The following is a 17,697-nucleotide window of genomic DNA, read 5'->3' as shown; positions in this document are numbered from 1 at the left end:
TGCTTCAGCTACTTAAAATGCGGTCAGTGTAATGTATGTGATTTTGTCCAATATTTATTTATTGGCAATCTTTGACTTAAATAATTTGGGATATAATTATTTATATAAATGTGTTGTATTCGCAGCAAAGATGATATAAGATTAGCTAAAGCACGGGCGGCCATAACTCGATCGCCGGCTCTGCCCCCCAACCCCATCACGCCTTCCGAACGAAGATGTCCCGTGCGAGATTGCGACTCCTCCGGACATCTTGGTGAGCATGCGCCTCATACGTCAATTTAGTCGACGGCCCTAAAGACGGGTTCGAAATCGCTGTATTAAACATCTACAATTCTACAGAATTAAAAATTCGCTTAATGGCTTAATACTAATGGGTTAAAAAAAGTTTCTTTAATTAATTATACTATAAAACTAAAAGCAATGTCCTACGACTTTTAGTTACAAAAGGCTATAGACATGACGAATGCGATACTATAAAGTATGGTGTCAATTATTGTGATCAGTTTATATTGAGTTTAAAAATGGTTTAATAATTTATTCAAAAATCCATAAATAAAAATGCATTTTTTTATAACGTTGTCACATGACACAAAATGCTCTCTATTGGACGGGCTCTAATGACGTCACTTGCTTGTTAACCTCGTTTGCCCACTGTATGTGGATTATATGTGTCACAGATTACAATACAAGTAAGTGGTATCACCATTGCAGCGCCATATTGTCAAAGTACCGTTTTCGCGCGCTATTTAAATATGGAATTTTTAATTTGATATTTTTCAGTAAATATGTACTAGAATAAAAAAATCAACTTTTGCTGAGTTTCTTAACCTCTTCTAAATCATATAAAACGAATGTCGCGGGTGGGTGCGCTAGGCGGCAAGGCGGCGCGTCACTTCACGTGGGACGCGTGCCCGGTGTACCACAACGTGACGGCGGCGTGGTGCGTGGCGGCGGCCGAGGAGCGCGCGGCGGCGGCGGCCACGCGGCGGCGCGCGCTGGCCGCGCTGCAGCAGCGCCCGCGCGCCATGCCCACCATCGAGCAGCGCGCCTACCAGCTCAAGGTCAAGGTCAGCGCGCCCGGACACTTTTGTAACATTTACTTTGGCCGCCCGGACACTTTTGTAACATTTACTTTGGCCGCCCGGACACTTTTGTAACATTTACTTTGGCCGCCCGGACACTTTTGTAACATTTACTTTGGCCGCCCGGACACTTTTGTAACATTTACTTTTTGTGACAATTAATAATAATATATTTGTCGGAGAAACATCATTCTTGTTGACATCGTCGTCATGGTTACGGGTTCGTGGGTTTCATTGGGGTGAAGAACCGCGCCGCCCGGACACTTGTAAATTGTAACATTTACTTTTTGCGATAATATGTAATAATATATTGGTCGGAGAAACATCATTCTTGTTGACATCGTCGTCATGGTTACGGGTTCGTGGGTTTCATTGGGGTGAAGAACAAGCACAAATCACAAATGACGACCTCCGTGGTCGAGTGGTGTGTACACCGGTTTTCATGGGTACGCCACTCCGAGGTCCCGGGTTCGATTCCCGGCGGAGTCGATGTAGCTATACCATTAGTTTTCTATGTTGTCTTGGGTCTGGGTGTATGTGGTACCGTCGTTACTTCTGATTTCCATAACACAAGTGCTTCAGCTACTTACATTGGGATCAAGAGTAATGTATGTGATGTTGTCTCATATTTAAAAATATTTATTTAATTTAAATTATAACGTTTATACAGTATTTTAATTACAATACAATCAACATTTTAACACTTTATCAAGTAACTACACCGAGCGTGTTCAGGGCACCGATCTGACCTCTATAAGCAATCTTCTACACTTTTCTAGATCCAACTAGATCTGTCTCCTTTTCCAATTCAACGAAATGTGTACGTCAAAACTATCTCAATCTCTGTCAACCAGATGGCGCCTCGACTCCGCTCGAGGCAAATGCTTCGCTCTGATTGGTCGTTACAAGAAATACAATAATCATAACTTTTATAAAATTAATAAGGTTTATAACTTCTTAAAAAAAAATGTTATAGTATTATATGTTATTGGCTCATATCTTCCTCCGACATATTAATAATTATTATATAAAATTATTTAAACCCACATTACAATTCACAGCTGTGTAAGAATGTGTATTATTTTTTTCTTAGTGTTGCTTGAAAACTGATCTGTTCTTAGACTGGCAATGATGAAACCAAAAATACTACATAAAATAACATAAATTTAACAGCAAACTATTAAAGGAATAAAATTATAGTCATCTTAAAATTATACTTGTATTGATTTATTATATCGTTATAAAAATGTTGGTGTTCATCTATTCGAAACTTTATCAAAGGTGTTCTACAAGGACCAATTTTAGTTCCTTTCTAATTTTTGGTATGTGTAAATGACTTTTTCATTTTATAGGTACGTAATATTGATTTATTTGCAGTAAATGCAACATAGTGCTTTTTAAAGTTGATAAAAAACTATTTATACGACATGATGACACGATTTTCACGAACTTTATCTTTAGCCTCATTTATTGCCTCCAACAGGAAGATATAGCCTGTGCAGATATCTAACTTTTTGAAAGTTAAACAACTTATTATTATATTAATAAATATCTGTTATATAATCTTCGTAATTTTTTTTTGATTCAATAAATATATTTGACGGAAGGATGACGAAGAAGAATTTTAAAGATGACAATAGCAGAATCCAACCAAGAGAAAGATTCATTGATTAGTGGCGGTTTGATCATTCGTCACGATACTTACGAAACAGAAACTGAATTATAAAGTGAAATTTAGCACGCCTGAAGCGCCCACATAAGTCGCATTATTTATTCCTAAGGGATAACTGTCCTTTATTGGCAATATTATTAAGTAATTACAACTGATGTGGTGACGCAATTTTGCCGTTTCAGGATATGCGGTCGAAATGGAAAGGCAGCCAAGAGCTTCGATCGATGCCAACAAACGAAGACCTAGGAGAAGAGAGGGAACCCGTGCTGGAAGGATTCGCCCCGGACTACGACCTCCGCTTGTTCAGAGACGCACAGGCACTCGCCGCGGTCAAGATCGAAGAGGAACTGGGGGACATATCGACAGATAAGGGCACGAGGTATTATACATATATATGCAACATAAAATATCTTGATAAATGAAATAATTAAGTATTATAAGATGGACCAGTGGTTAGAACTCGTGCATCTTGATCTATGATTGCGGGTTCAAACCCAGGCAAGCTCTCAATATTCATATTTTTAATTAGTGTTCATAATTCATCTCGTGCTCAGCGGTGCAAAAAACATCGTGAGGAAACTTGCACGTGTCAAATTTCATAGAAATTCTGTCACACGTGTATTCCACCAACCCGCATTGGAACAGCGTGGATGTGTTGCAGACCTCCTCCCTCCTCAAAGGGAGAGGAGGCCTCAGCCTTAGTGGTCGTTGCGCGTAGTATGAAGTAATACAGTAGTAAGGAGTGGGCGAACCCAGGCAAGCTCTCAATATTCATATTCTTAATCAGTGTTTATAAATCATCTCGTGCTCGGGGGTGTAGGAAAACATCGTGAGGAAATCTGCATGTGTCATATTAAATAGAAATTTGAACAGCGTGTTAGAATGTGTCCCAGACCTCCTCCCTCCTCAAAGGGAGAGGAGGCTTTGGCCTTAGTGGTGGTTGCGAGTAGTATGAAGTAATACAGTAGTAAGGAGTGGTCGGGGGGGTCGCAGGTACGTGGTGATGGGCAAGTACATGATGGAGGTGTGGTACCAGTCGCCGTACCCGGGCGACGCGGCTCGCGTGCCGCGGTTATTCGTGTGCGAGTTCTGCCTCAACCACCACAAGTGCGCAGTGGGCGCCGCGCGACACCGCGCCAAGTGCGTGTGGCGCCACCCGCCCGGCGACGAGGTAAGCCGCTGAACGGTCAATGCACGAACATTAAGTGTACATAACGACACATTCGCTACTGCCCATCGTAGTAGGTACTATAGTCTGTTCGCGTTAAGAATGCAGTGAGTTGTCATTGGTGAGCCAGTGAACGGTCAATGCAAATAACGGCACATGCGATGCTGCCCATCGTAGTAGGTACTATAATTTGTTCGCGTTAAGAATGCAGTGAGTTGTCATTGGTGAGCCAGTGAACGGTCAATGCAACGGTACATTCGCTACTGCCCATCGTAGTAGGTACTATAGTCTGTTCGCGTTAAGAATGCAGTGAGTTGTCATTGGTGAGCCAGTGAACGGTCAATGCAAATAACGGTACATTCGCTACTGCCCATCGTAGTAGGTACTATAGTCTGTTCGCGTTAAGAATGCAGTGAGTTGTCATTGGTGAGCCAGTGAACGGTCAATGCAAATAACGGCACATGCGATGCTGCCCATCGTAGTAGGTACTATAGTTTGTTCGCGTTAAGAATGCAGTGAGTTGTCATTGGTGAGCCAGTGAACGGTCAATGCAAATAACGGCACATTCGCTACTGCCCATCGTAGTAGGTACTATAGTTTGTTCGCGTTAAGAATGCAGTGAGTTGTCATTGGTGAGCCAGTGAACGGTCAATGCAAATAACGGCACATGCGATGCTGCCCATCGTAGTAGGTACTATAGTTTGTTCGCGTTAAGAATGCAGTGAGTTGTCATTGGTGAGCCAGTGAACGGTCAATGCACATAACGGTACATTCGCTACTGCTCATCGTAGTAGGTACTATAGTTTGTTCGCGTTAAGAATGCAGTGAGTTGTCATTGGTGAGCCAGTGAACGGTCAATGCAAATAACGGCACATGCGATGCTGCCCATCGTACTAGGTAGTAGGTACTTGTGACATTTCACGATCGAGTATTTTGACGAATTTGTTATAGCTATATTTGAGATATCGTAAATGGAATCGAAATATTTGTCATATTGTAAGTAGCACAGAAGATTTGACTTGAATCTTGTTAAAATTAGGTCGATTGCGTTTTTTTCGATAAACTACATATTTCGAATTGTCTAAATTCGAAATTTTTCGCAAATTCATAATAAATATCATAGATTATTCAAGCTTTTGTCGAATGATATCGCGTCAATTCGCTTTCAAATGTGGTTTGTTAGGGTTTTGTACTATTTTCGTTGGAATTCTTCTTGACAACAGATTAGGGACTGCGACTTCATAGTTATTGAATGTGTAAATACGATGCGATGCATAGCTTGATTGAACCAACAATCGGTGATGTGAAACGTCACCATCAGAATCGGATTCAGAAATCTGAGGGCCCTAGACAAACAGAAGCGTGAACACCCTAATAATTATATTATTATGAATTAATTAATTTTTTTTATTTGAATCAGTTAGCTATGAATTGTTTCGTATTTGTATCGGTTACTTTTAAAATATTAAATAGTAACATTACTATAATTTGACTATATCTCAGTATTTGTTAACTTGCTGAAAACTGTGGCCCCTTCTCATGTGGAGGCCCCCTCTCATGTGGAGGCCCCAGGGCAGTTGCCCCGGTTGCCCTCCCCTAAATCCGGCCCTGGTCACCATGGTTGGCTAATCTGACAATCTGGTCTTACTTAAATAATAAGACACAATATATCTTTTTATCTATTTTATATATAGTAATGTTCTTGTTTTGGTTACGTTTATAAATTCATTTTTTTTTACACATATGTTAAAAAAGTACGTCGTTATAAAGCAAATTGGGTGAGTTTAAGGCATGGCAAGTATATGTTAGTTTAATTATTTTAGTTTGTTTTGTAATTTATATCGTACTCGACCAAGAATAGTTAATAGTACTTCTTGTAATGTTTGAACTTGATTAACCTTATGAATGGTGATGTTTCACATCACTGACTATTCATGTTTTGCTAAGCAAGTTATCCAGAGTCAAAGATCCGACAAACAGTTTTTCACTATTATCTCGTGAACGTTGTATGAAGTTTGTAGCACATAAAATTACCAATAAAAAAGATTATATCACTTTGACTCGGAAAACCAACCGTTTTCGAGAAAGAATTATTTCAAACGTCGTTGCATATACTCAATCTACTCCTCGAGCATAAGGTAAAATCAAAATAAACTTCATTCAAGTAGGCTTTTACAAGCACTTTTGAATCGTAATTTTACAATTAAGTGAAGCTACCACCGGTTCGGAATGTAGATTCTACCGAGAAGCACCAGCAAGAAACTCACTAGTTACTCTTTTTCAACATTTAAAAAATACAAAGTCATGTTAGTTAAATTCAATTATTTAAATTAATACATCCTGCTTGGAAGTCAACAGGTATTTTATAGTAGTATAGGCAAAGAAGGGTATACGGCCAAACTTTCTCGTTCGTCACACGACCTTAATGAACATCTGCGTACCGAATAAAAAATAAAATTGTAAATGTGTATATTTTAATCCAATAGTCAATGATGTTTTAGTAAACAGATATATTATTAACGCGCAAAAAGTGAAGACTAGAAAACGTCCTAATTGGGACGTTTGCCTTTTGTCGTTTTACGTAGTAATACGTTATAATACATCATAATTACATATTAATACGTTTTGCGTAATTAAAACATCTAGTTATCCCTTTTACTTATTGTTTTGATCAAGCTATCCTTTTTACTTGTAACGAAATGTAAAAATAAACTAAAATAAACGGTCCCCGGCGCGGCACACTTTTTTCTGTTGTTTAGTATGGGTTTAACATATCTGTTTATTAGAATATCATTGCCATTGCATTCTGTATTTATTGTATTATCTTTCCCTTTCTAATATAAGCCTTAAATGACGTAACAAATGTCCCCCCCCCCCTTAGGTGTACAGGAAGGATAACCTGAGCGTGTGGCAAGTGGACGGTCGCAAGCACAAACAGTACTGCCAGCAGCTCTGCCTGCTAGCGAAGTTCTTCCTCGACCACAAGACGCTGTACTACGACGTGGAACCCTTCCTCTTCTACGTGATGACGTGCGCTGATGAGGAGGGGTGCCATATTGTCGGATACTTCAGCAAGGTTAGTGGCTTATAAAGACCAAAACATTAATTATTTAACGTTAAAATTTACCTAACAAATATTAATTAGTTTTCGAGCAAAGAAAAATTATATATAGAAGTAAATATTTTATAATAAAAAACACGCCGTCCTAGAGGAGACTAGCTGTTGCACTAAACAAAAACCCTGCCGATATTTTCTTGGTGGTAAATGGTACCATCTACACATTAAATATTCTACCGCCAGCAGTACTCAGTATTGTTGTGTTCCGGTTCGAAGGATGAATAAGTCAGCATAACTAGAGCCTGTGTATGTAACATAGGTACATTGTTGATGTAAGGAATATGTAATGTTTCATACAGCGCTGTTGTCTATGGGCAGTAGCGACCACTTTCAGGTGGCTCATTTGCTCGTTCCCCTACATATATCGTAAAAAAAAGATATCCTTTCTGATTTTCTTCAGTTGATAAGCACTACCTCTGAGATAAGCAAAAGTGTGAATAATAGTCGAAGAAAGTTGTTTAAATATATTATGTTTTTTGACCTAGAAATCGTCTGTGTCCCGGAATTTCTTATCCATCCGATAGGCGGGACTTTTATCATCGTTTGATTACTTCAACTTATTTGCCCTTTATTATTCTCTATTTTTTTTATGGAATGGGTTGGCGGACGAGCACATGGGCCACCTGATGGTAAGTGGTCAGCATCACCCATAGAGAATGACGCTGTAAGAAATACTAACTACTCCTTACATCGTCAATGCGCCACCAACCTTGGGAACTAAAATGCTATATCCCTTGTGCCTGTAGTTACACTGGATTACTCACCCTTCGAATCGGAACACAGCAATACTGAGTACTGTTATTTGGCGGTAGAATAACTGATGAGTGGGTGGTACCTACCCAGACGGGCATGCACAAAGCCCCACCACTAAGTAAATTAAAAGTTAATACTAGATTGACTTATTTAGACAAGAGAAACTGAATCAGCCTGTAGTTACACTGGATCACTCACCCAACACAACAATACTGCTTAGTACGCAGTATTGTTGTGTTCCGGTATGAAGGTACGCAGTGCGTACTTTTATTTAGCGGTAGAATATCTATTGTTTCTACGTAAGGATACGATATATCGTAGTGGTTTGATTATTGGCAGGGTTTGCTAACCAACCCGAGGTCATCGCTTTAGTTTAGTCTTAACGAATGTTTTGGGCCCAGGTTATAAATTGCACGAATAGCCCTTTTCTGCAGTACAAAAATAGTATTAATGTCAGCTGCATTACCCCAGAGTAGGATATCATACGACATAATAACGTGGAAATAACTAAAATACACAAGGCGAGCCATTTCCAAATTAGTCAAAAGTCTAATCTTTTTACCCCATGAGCTGCAGAGCTGAGTCTATTCGCCAATTTATTTATATGGGGGCCCCATTGGAGCTTAGAGTCTATTGTCATACCAAGGAACTTTGTTGATTCTATAACATCTAATGCTTCCCCGTTCGAAAGTACATTTGTTTTGACACATCTTACATTGAGTCGACAAACCGAGTCAATTAATTGCCTGGTCGAGCGTTATTTTTACTTTATTTTTCCCAGGTAGGAAATTCACAGGTATTTTTGGATGCATCTTTCCGAGTTAGCCTTTTTTTGTCGCTGGAAAAATGCTTTACGCGCTTCCCCCACGTGATGGAAAGTAGGGGGAGGGGTGGATGTGGGACTCCCCGGTTCCCTGGACGCCGAGTGCGCCCATGTCCACCGGGATTACCCACTAAAAAACCAGCAGTACCCTCTCCGTCTTTCGGCGGGCGCCACGGGATCGCTTACGGATAGTACCGTAAATTCCGAGCTAGCCTACGTCAAGATTATATATAAATTTAATGTCAAAGCTAAAGTTTCAATTAAATTAAAACATCAGAAAACGACATGAAATTTTTTGATGGTATTCCTTTGTAAATTCTTTCAATAGGAAAAGCCAACACTAAAGAACACCGTGTCAGACCAGAGCCAGCCATAGCCAGACTATCCTGGCTTACGGGGGTTACAATTATTATGAAAAAAATCTTGATTTATATTTTAACGGAAATCAGGGTTTATCTCAGCCACACTCCTCTCTCACTCTTGTTGAAACTTTAAGGTATACTGAGATCATATAATACATTGTTATTGTTTATATTTACTAAAACCTCGGCTTATACCTATTATAGTGTATATACTGTATGTCTGTAGAGCTATTAAATCTGTTTTGAATCATCCACGTCTTGAATAGACGAGTGGATATTTTTTCTACAACAGCTGCCTTTAGCTTAAGGGTGGTAGGTGTCGGAACTCTTGCTTCGCATATACATAAAATAGGTAGGCTATTTATATATTTTGAATATACATATCTCAGTAGACGTAGGACGAAATATCTGGTAAAGATTGAGTTATTTCGTAAATTTCCATGCTTTTTGCATTCCTTTAAATAAACACAGTTTTTTTTTTATTTGGAATGGTATTGCTTTCTTACGAATTTACGAGTTGTTAAAGATAAATCAAATCCAGATTTTATGTAATCACTATGTTTAATCAGTGCAGTTATAATAATTGACTCAAATATACGGCATTGTCTTTTTTTAATTGGATGGTGTTTTGACAACCTCTGTGGTCGTGTGGTGTGTACACCGGTTTTCATGGGTACGGTTCCCGGCTGAGTCGATGTAGAATTTTTATTAGTTTTCTATGTCGTCTTGGGTCTGGGTGTTTGTGGTACCTTCGTTACTTCTGATTTTCCATAACACAAGTGCTTTAGCTACTTACATTGGGATCAGAGTAATGTATGAGATGTTGACCAATATTTATATTGATAAGACCCCCTTGTTATTCACACATTTAATTATCAATTTGTATTTCTGTATTACGGTTTGAAGGATGATTGACCCAGTGCTAGAATAATATCAGCCGAGTCTCATAAGTTATACCATAATTATTATTATTACCACCCTACTCAATGTTTTTATTATAGTGTATGTATGAATGCCGAGCCGAGATGGCCCAGTAGTTAGATCGCGTGCATCTTAACCGATGATTTCGGGTTTAAATCCGGGCAAGCACCACTGAATGTTCATGTGCTTAATTTGTGTTTATAATTCATCTCGTCCTCGGCGGTGAAGAGTAACATCGTAAGGAAACCTGCATGTGCATTCTACCAACCCGCATTGGAACAGCCTTATGTTATGTGTTGCCTTGTTCCAAACCTTCTCCATAATGGGAGAGGAGGCTTTAGCCCAGCAGTGCGATATTTACAGGCTGTGGTTGTTGCATGTATCAAATCTGTAATATTTGGCACTTAGACATCTGATATGACGTTTGTCCTCTTTAGACGCTATTGCCATTACTCATATCGACGCCTTTGGGCTATCACCAGTCAAAAGTCTAAAGCTGTACTTCAATTGTCTTACAGATCAATCACTATGTTCTCTTCGAAAACAAGTTTATTTTTACGTACCTTAATGGTAGTAAAAGGGAATAATCTCTCGCACTCTTTTAAAAGAACGTTATATAACAATTAAAGAATACTTGCAGTTGTATTGAACCAAAAATAAATAAAGATACGACTACTTCTTTATTAGTAAAGTAACTACTTAATTATATACAAACGAGAACAAACAGACCGACAAAAGATACAGGAAGGGTGTAAATGTGTGGTTTATGATACGTGAAAAATATGCGAGGAATATTATAAATACACAGTTTAAAAACTGCAGTATCTCAAATATCTGTTCTGTTTCTATTTGTCTATTTATTTTAGTCTGTGACATCAGATTATTAAAACTTTAATGCATATCAATATATGATTATTATATCTAAGATATTGCCGTAGTTCTTTACTCAAATCAAATCAAAATAAACTTTATTCAAGTAGGCTTTTACAAGCACTTTTGAATCGTCATTTTATAATAAAGTGAAGCTACCACCGGTTCGGAAAGTAGATTCTATCGAGAAGAACCGGCAAGAAACTCAGTAGTTACTCTTTTTTAACATTTAAAAATACAAAGTCATGTTAGTTAAATACAATTATTTAAATTAATATATCCTGCGTGGAAGTCAACAGGTGTTATTATTATTATTGCAAATATAATTATAGAAAAAGAATAATAACCAAAACTATAATATATTGAATGATATTGGATGTTTTAATTATGCAAGAAATGAAATAGGCCCATTCAATATATCGTGTTTATTAATGGTACGATACAAAGTTACAGCATAGTAATCGAAAATACGTTCTCATTAAAGTTTTTACCCCGTTTATAAACATATTCGTACGTTTTAGTGTACTACCATTGAGTCGCGTCAGCTGTGGGGTCGATGACCGGGCACGCCCCCTACGGGGTGGGTCTAAATTTTTCGATGTTTTATTGTGTGCCTAGACGCGTCGGACGCTTGATGTCTGATTTATATGCGTAGTTAATAATAGTTTTAAGTTAAATGCAAAAGAAACTTAAGTTTTTTTTTAATAAAAATAACATATTTCATGTGCTAACACATTTTGGATACATTCTATATTAATATTATTGAAAAAATAAATAAATTCTTTTATTTCTTAAAAAATTATGTTTTATACCCAAATTTCTAACAAAATATTTTAATAATAATATTAGAATCACTATTTGTCACCAAAAAAGTATTCGAAGGAATAATACATAAGAAAAACCATTTACCATTAATATTTTTTGACTTACATACTTAGACAATAAAAAAAATAGTTTATACACTGAAACATTATATAAACAAATGAGTTTTTTAAATGTTGTTACAAAAACATTTAAAAATAACACAAATATATATTGTCATATTGTCAATAATTACTAATCAATTCAAAGCACCCAAGATTATGAAAGATTTACACGCAATACATTTTAACCTCCAAACTTCCTATATCATGACAGTTTATTTTTTTTACATAAGAACAGATTAATTATAATTCAAATATTATTTTATTTACGAAGGCCTCGTTCGTGTATAGAGGTTCTATAGTTTCAGCCGTCGTACTCCCCTTAATCCGGCCCTGAATAGGTAGTTAAATAGAATATTGATGCTGTCTGCGCTCGGTCGGGAGTCGAGACAGCTCATAGATATAACTGACCTAGGTTACCGAAAATAAACACAATCGATAGGGTACGGCGCGCCCGCGGTGCGTTGTGTTCGGGGAACGTGAATTTTCAACGTGACCGTACGAATGCTTCGACAAATGAAATGGTTTTTTATTCTCATCTTAAATTTTACTTGAGTATTTGTTTCATTGCATCAATATGAAATTTTCAAAAGTTAAATAGCAAATGCGAACTTACAACAACAACAGTTTGTAAATTTTCCTCTAAGGGTTAAAGCCTCTTCTCCCTTTTGAGAAGGCTTGGAACATTCCATCACGCTGTTCCAATGTGGACTGGTGGAATACACATGTGTCCTCACGGTGTTTTCCTTTACCGCCGAGCTCGAGATAATTAGAAACACTAATTAAGCACATGACTATCCAGTGGTGCTTGCCTCGGTTTGAACTCGTAATTATCGGTTAAGATGCACGCGTTCTAACCACTGGGCCGTCTCGGCTCTTTATAATACTCTATTATTATTTAAGAGATAATTTGTATAATAGATTACATATAAATAAACTGTTAGTTACAGTTATTGAAAACAAAAATGATTAGTATTGAATCACCGATGATTAAAAATAGATCAAGACTATTTTCTAAATGCAACCGAGTATTGTGTGTTATCAGTTATCTGTGTAGCAATTTCAATTACACGGATTTCTGAGCCGATCCCAATCGCGTCTGCCGGTGAAAACGGGAGTCGATAACGATTGATCAGTTTTATTGATAACGCTTCGACGAAATTTTCTTTTTTTAATTCTATTAACTGTTTTTTATTGTTATTCAATTTATCAATGTTATTCTTATTTATGGATTATTTGTTTCTAGGTATTATGTAATAGTAATACAATGTGTGCCGGTTGTGTATTGATTTTCAGTGTATGAAATGGCATGTATCTGAATATTTCATACTAGTTTACGCCTATTACATTACTTCGCTCGCGTTTTTTGAGATTGGTTGTCATGTGTTAGGCTAAAAAGAAATCTTCCTTAGAGTTCAAGTTTGCTTCATCCAAAATTTTAGGTTACTTTATTTTCGGTTCAGAGATTGGGTAATGAAAGAACGACAGACAGACACACAGATAGAGTAACTTTAATTTATAATATTAGTAAAGATTGCAAGCAAATTCGTTATCCTGTGCTCTTCACTACCAGAAGTTTTAAAATCGCTACGTTGGTTCGTCTTAATTTTTGTTTAATAAATACAAATAACGCTATTTCGGTCAACGATTTAGTATTAGTATTAGGCTTCCCGTTTCTATTTTCTTTAGATAGTTGAAAACAGTTTTGTGTAATTTTTTAATCGACTTCAAAATATGAGGTTTTCAATTCGACTGTCTTATTATACTAACGATGACGTCACGCCCATATTTGAACGATATTAAATAACTTTAAAATTAATTTCAGCTATATGCGCGACAGATTTAATTGCCAATGTAAGTAAAAGCTCCGTTAGCTCGATTCCTTAGAATTTTTACATTTTATAACAGCTAACTTACGTGAACACAAATTAGTAGCGCGTCAAATTTTTGTATGGACTATACAATTAAACGATTAAGGCATGATTTGTCGATCTTTATCGTATTCTAAATATATGGTTTAGGTAATATATCCAGATTCGAACATTTGGTAAAGAACGTGCATTTTTAACGCTTGTGTATCCAAAATTATTATCGCACCATAAAAATAGTGGGCGCGTTCCCGTCGAGCGCTCCTGGCGCTTTGACGCTGTGAACACGCTCTAAAATAAAAACGTACCTCACCATAATTTATGTTTTCCTATTGTAGCTTTATGTCTTAAATAATTTGACTGAAGAAGTTTATCAAGCGTCATCCCGATTTGAAAATTAAAAGAATCGTAATTACATTTGATTATTTTTTGAAACTATTTGTAAATGTACATGTGTATCTTTTTAATAAAATTTCGATTCCACATCTAATGAATGAAGTATTTGTGGTAATGTTGGCGAAGGAGTTTTTAGAACAAAGCATTACGCGTCATGATTACAGGAAGAGATACAAAATAATACTAGCGCGTTTGTTATAAAGGGTAATAAAACATAGGAAGGTCTGTTCATATCACCAATGCGCCCCCAACATTGGGAACAAAGTTTTCAATTTCCTTGTACTTGTAGTATTGGCTCTTTAAGCCTTCAAATGGAAACACAACAATATTCAGAATTGCTTTTGTGGGTAGTACCTAATTAGTACTAGTACTTGCACAAAGTCATACTACCAAGGTGTGCCATTTATACCAAGTATGTACTATAAAGATCTGAATCACGTTATATTATAGAATATTTAAAATATCTTATTTTGTGAGAAACAAAGTGTATTTCAAACATATAATATATTTGGAGTGTCGTTTCGTCTCGGTGTTAAAGTAATACTGCACAGTTAATGAGCTTGTATAAGCAGTAAGAACTATTATGGAATTTGGAACCAGCTTTCCTTTGTCGGAGACGCAGTTTTTTATTTATAACATAAAATTATTTGTTACCTTTGTAAATGAGATTAAAATAATTGTACATAAACAGTAACAGCCTTAAGGTCAGTTATTGAAACGGCTTACAATATTCTCAAAATAATCAAATGATCTTGATGTTAAATTACCGATACAATCAAGCATATAATACAGTTACATGGTTGTAGGGCTTTGTGCAAGCCCGTCTGGGGAGATACCACCCACTCATCAGTTATTCTACCGCCAAATAACAGTACTCAGTATTGTTGTGTTCCGGTTTGAAGAGTGAGTGAGCCAGTATAATTACAGGCACAAGGGATATAACATCTCAGTTCCCAGGGTTTGTGGCACATTGGCTATGTAAGGAATGTTAATATTTCTTACAGCTTCATTGTCTATGGGTGATGGTGACCACTTACCATCAGGTGGGCCATATGCTCGTCCGCCAACCTATACCATAAAAAAATAAAATTAAAATAAACAGTATAACAGTAACAATAAAAACCTCGTATTACGTTTGTTCGAATCCCTATCCTTTATTAGAGTTCGTATTCTACTAGCGACCCATCACGGCTTCGCACGGGTGGACATAAGTTTTTGAAGGTTTTTACCTTTTATTTTTATTTCTACGAAGGGATAAGACATAATACAGCGTTTCCGATAAAAACGGTGACGCTTTGATTTTTTTCCGACATGTTTAACAATTGTCGTTCCATTTGAACTCGTTTACACAAAAACCTTAGTAAATTATATACCTAAACCTTCCTCTTGAATCCCCGTGTCTATTAGAGAAAACCGCATGAAAATCTGTTCGGTAGTTTTGGAGTCTTTTGCGAACATACAGACAGACAGACGCGGCCGGGGCCTTTGTTTTATAATATGTGATGATAGATGCCCATTCACTCGTGATTAACTTCTGACTTGTCAACTTAGAACTAGCGCGCACTGGTAACTTTTGTCACAGTCACAAGTCCGTGAATATGTAGAGATGCAGACACAAATGTCACGTCGTAATGTGCGCGCACCTCCATACATATTCATGGGCTCGACAAGAGTGACGAAACAGTCACCGTGACAAAAGTTACCAGTGCGTGCTAGTTCTTAGATCGCTCGTTAAGGTGTGTGAGTTTCAAACACAAACTAAATGTTTGCTTTAGCGATTACATAATCCATCGAATAATGAGCAACGTCCCTCGGGAATAATTAACGATGGCGTTTGATTAGCAAACAGATTTAACCGTTCCAATTAGTACGTACTAGTTATGACTAATGTTCATTTTGTTTACGTACATTTTGACTATACTAAAATGTTTTATTCACATTATTATGTGGGCTTGACAATGTTAGTTCGTACTTGATTGTCGAAAAAAACAGTAGTTTGTAATCCATAGAAAGATCAAGATTTATAAATGATATTATTCGTGGAATGTTTTTGAATGAACTACATACATAAATTATATACTATATACTAATATGTTAATTATATAAATACTTATACTTTTTAATTTAATTGTCATACTATATGTATAAATGAATACAATTATAAACGCTAAGGAATGTCTTGTCTTTATTTCTACTGTTTCTAAAAATAACGATTTGTGCGCCTGAAATAATGAATTTGGTTATAACTCTGTAACTATTTTAACTTAAAGAAATGCTGCTAGTATTCTTGTCACCATTCCACGCGGTCAAGATTTATATAGTAACGTATACATTAATATACGTTTACGTATAGCATTGAATGTTATTAATTCTTATATTGATAAACTATGCAGCAAATATATTCTTAAAGATAAACATTAAATAAAAACTTAGTTACAATTAAATTATATGACAACAATAAATATATTTCAGTGCATTTTGTCGAACCGCATATACATATTAATCAGCTCATTTTAAAAATAATATATAAATATGTATGGTTATGGAGTGTTAAAATAAATATTTAAAATTACTTTTTTTTAATAATGGAATGAATTCCTTTTATTTGAAAAGTGTATGGATTTGAAGGGACAAGTATAGCACATAAAATAAAATCACTTTTTATGAAATGAAATATTATGTTTTTATTTAGTTCATAAAATCATTTTAAGTTTCTAATTTCTTCACGTCAAATGAATTAGTTACAATAATAACTGTTATGATTAATTTAATTATTATAATGTAAATCTAATAAAAGAAAATATAAACGTAAGTGCTGGCATTTTTACGCTCATTAATACCCTTTTACGAGCTACGTCGTAGCATCGTAGCACTACCGTAACGTGAATGTGACAGCTCGTAGACGAGCTACGCCGTAGTAGTATACTTTGTCTTGCAAGTAAAATACGTACCTCTTAGGTTTTAAAATATAAATGTTTAATGGTTATATTTTTTATTACATTTCAGTATCTTGCTTTTTAATTTATATTTTCTTATAGTATGTTTCTTGAATTGTTTTTATAGTTCTGTGGTACTGACGAACGGATTTATTAATATATTAATATATAGACGCCCTCCATGGGCGAGTGGTGTGTACACCGGTTTTCATGGGTACGCCACTCTGAGGTCCCTGGTTCGATTCCCGGCCGAGTCGATGTAGATTACCATTAGTTTTCTATGTTGTCTTGGGTCTGGGTGTTTGTGGTACCGTCGTTACTTCTGATTTCCATAACACAAGTGCTTCAGTTGTCTCATATTTATTATTATTATATTCTCATACTTATTTGTTATATATTATTATCTGTTGTATACTATCAAATAATAACAGTTAATAGACAATTAAATAAGACATCTTTGTACAAACATAAGCACCCAGAAACGAATCCACTTATGTACATCCCCCTCAGATAAGACAAGGTTTCGGTAATAATTGTACATCGGCCACTCAGACAGTTGAAAATCAATAGCAGAAACATAGTATGATAAGTGTCTCGGATGAAATCCATATATATAAAACTGGAGACGTCGAGACAGCTAGGTCGACGCCCCCACATCCGGACACACGGTTGTTGTAAAACCGGAAATAGATTAAATTCGAATTTGTTTTTCCTAAAAACAACCATTAATATGTAAAGTGACCAAATTATAATTACATATACATTTGAAAGTCTTTATAATACGTTAGTAAATTTTTCTATTTTG

The 17,697-nt window shown here is 36.3% G+C and overlaps 1 protein-coding gene across 1 annotated transcript in view; it reads left to right on the top strand.

The window, feature by feature from the left end:
• Positions 1-17,697, top strand: part of LOC124532033 (histone acetyltransferase KAT7) — a 30,851-nt gene that overhangs the window by 2,767 nt on the left and 10,387 nt on the right. Inside the window, exons 4-8 of the mRNA XM_047106659.1 lie at positions 126-253; positions 874-1,067; positions 2,937-3,133; positions 3,748-3,925; positions 6,804-6,998. Coding sequence (XP_046962615.1) covers positions 126-253; positions 874-1,067; positions 2,937-3,133; positions 3,748-3,925; positions 6,804-6,998 — 892 coding nt within the window. The remainder of the gene's footprint in view (positions 1-125; positions 254-873; positions 1,068-2,936; positions 3,134-3,747; positions 3,926-6,803; positions 6,999-17,697) is intronic.

This window comes from Vanessa cardui, chromosome 8, assembly GCF_905220365.1.
Source record: "Vanessa cardui chromosome 8, ilVanCard2.1, whole genome shotgun sequence".
Classification (NCBI taxonomy): Eukaryota; Metazoa; Arthropoda; class Insecta; order Lepidoptera; family Nymphalidae; genus Vanessa; species Vanessa cardui.
The sequence above is the reverse complement of the archived record's forward strand: the minus strand, read 5'-3'. Positions and strand labels throughout refer to the sequence as shown.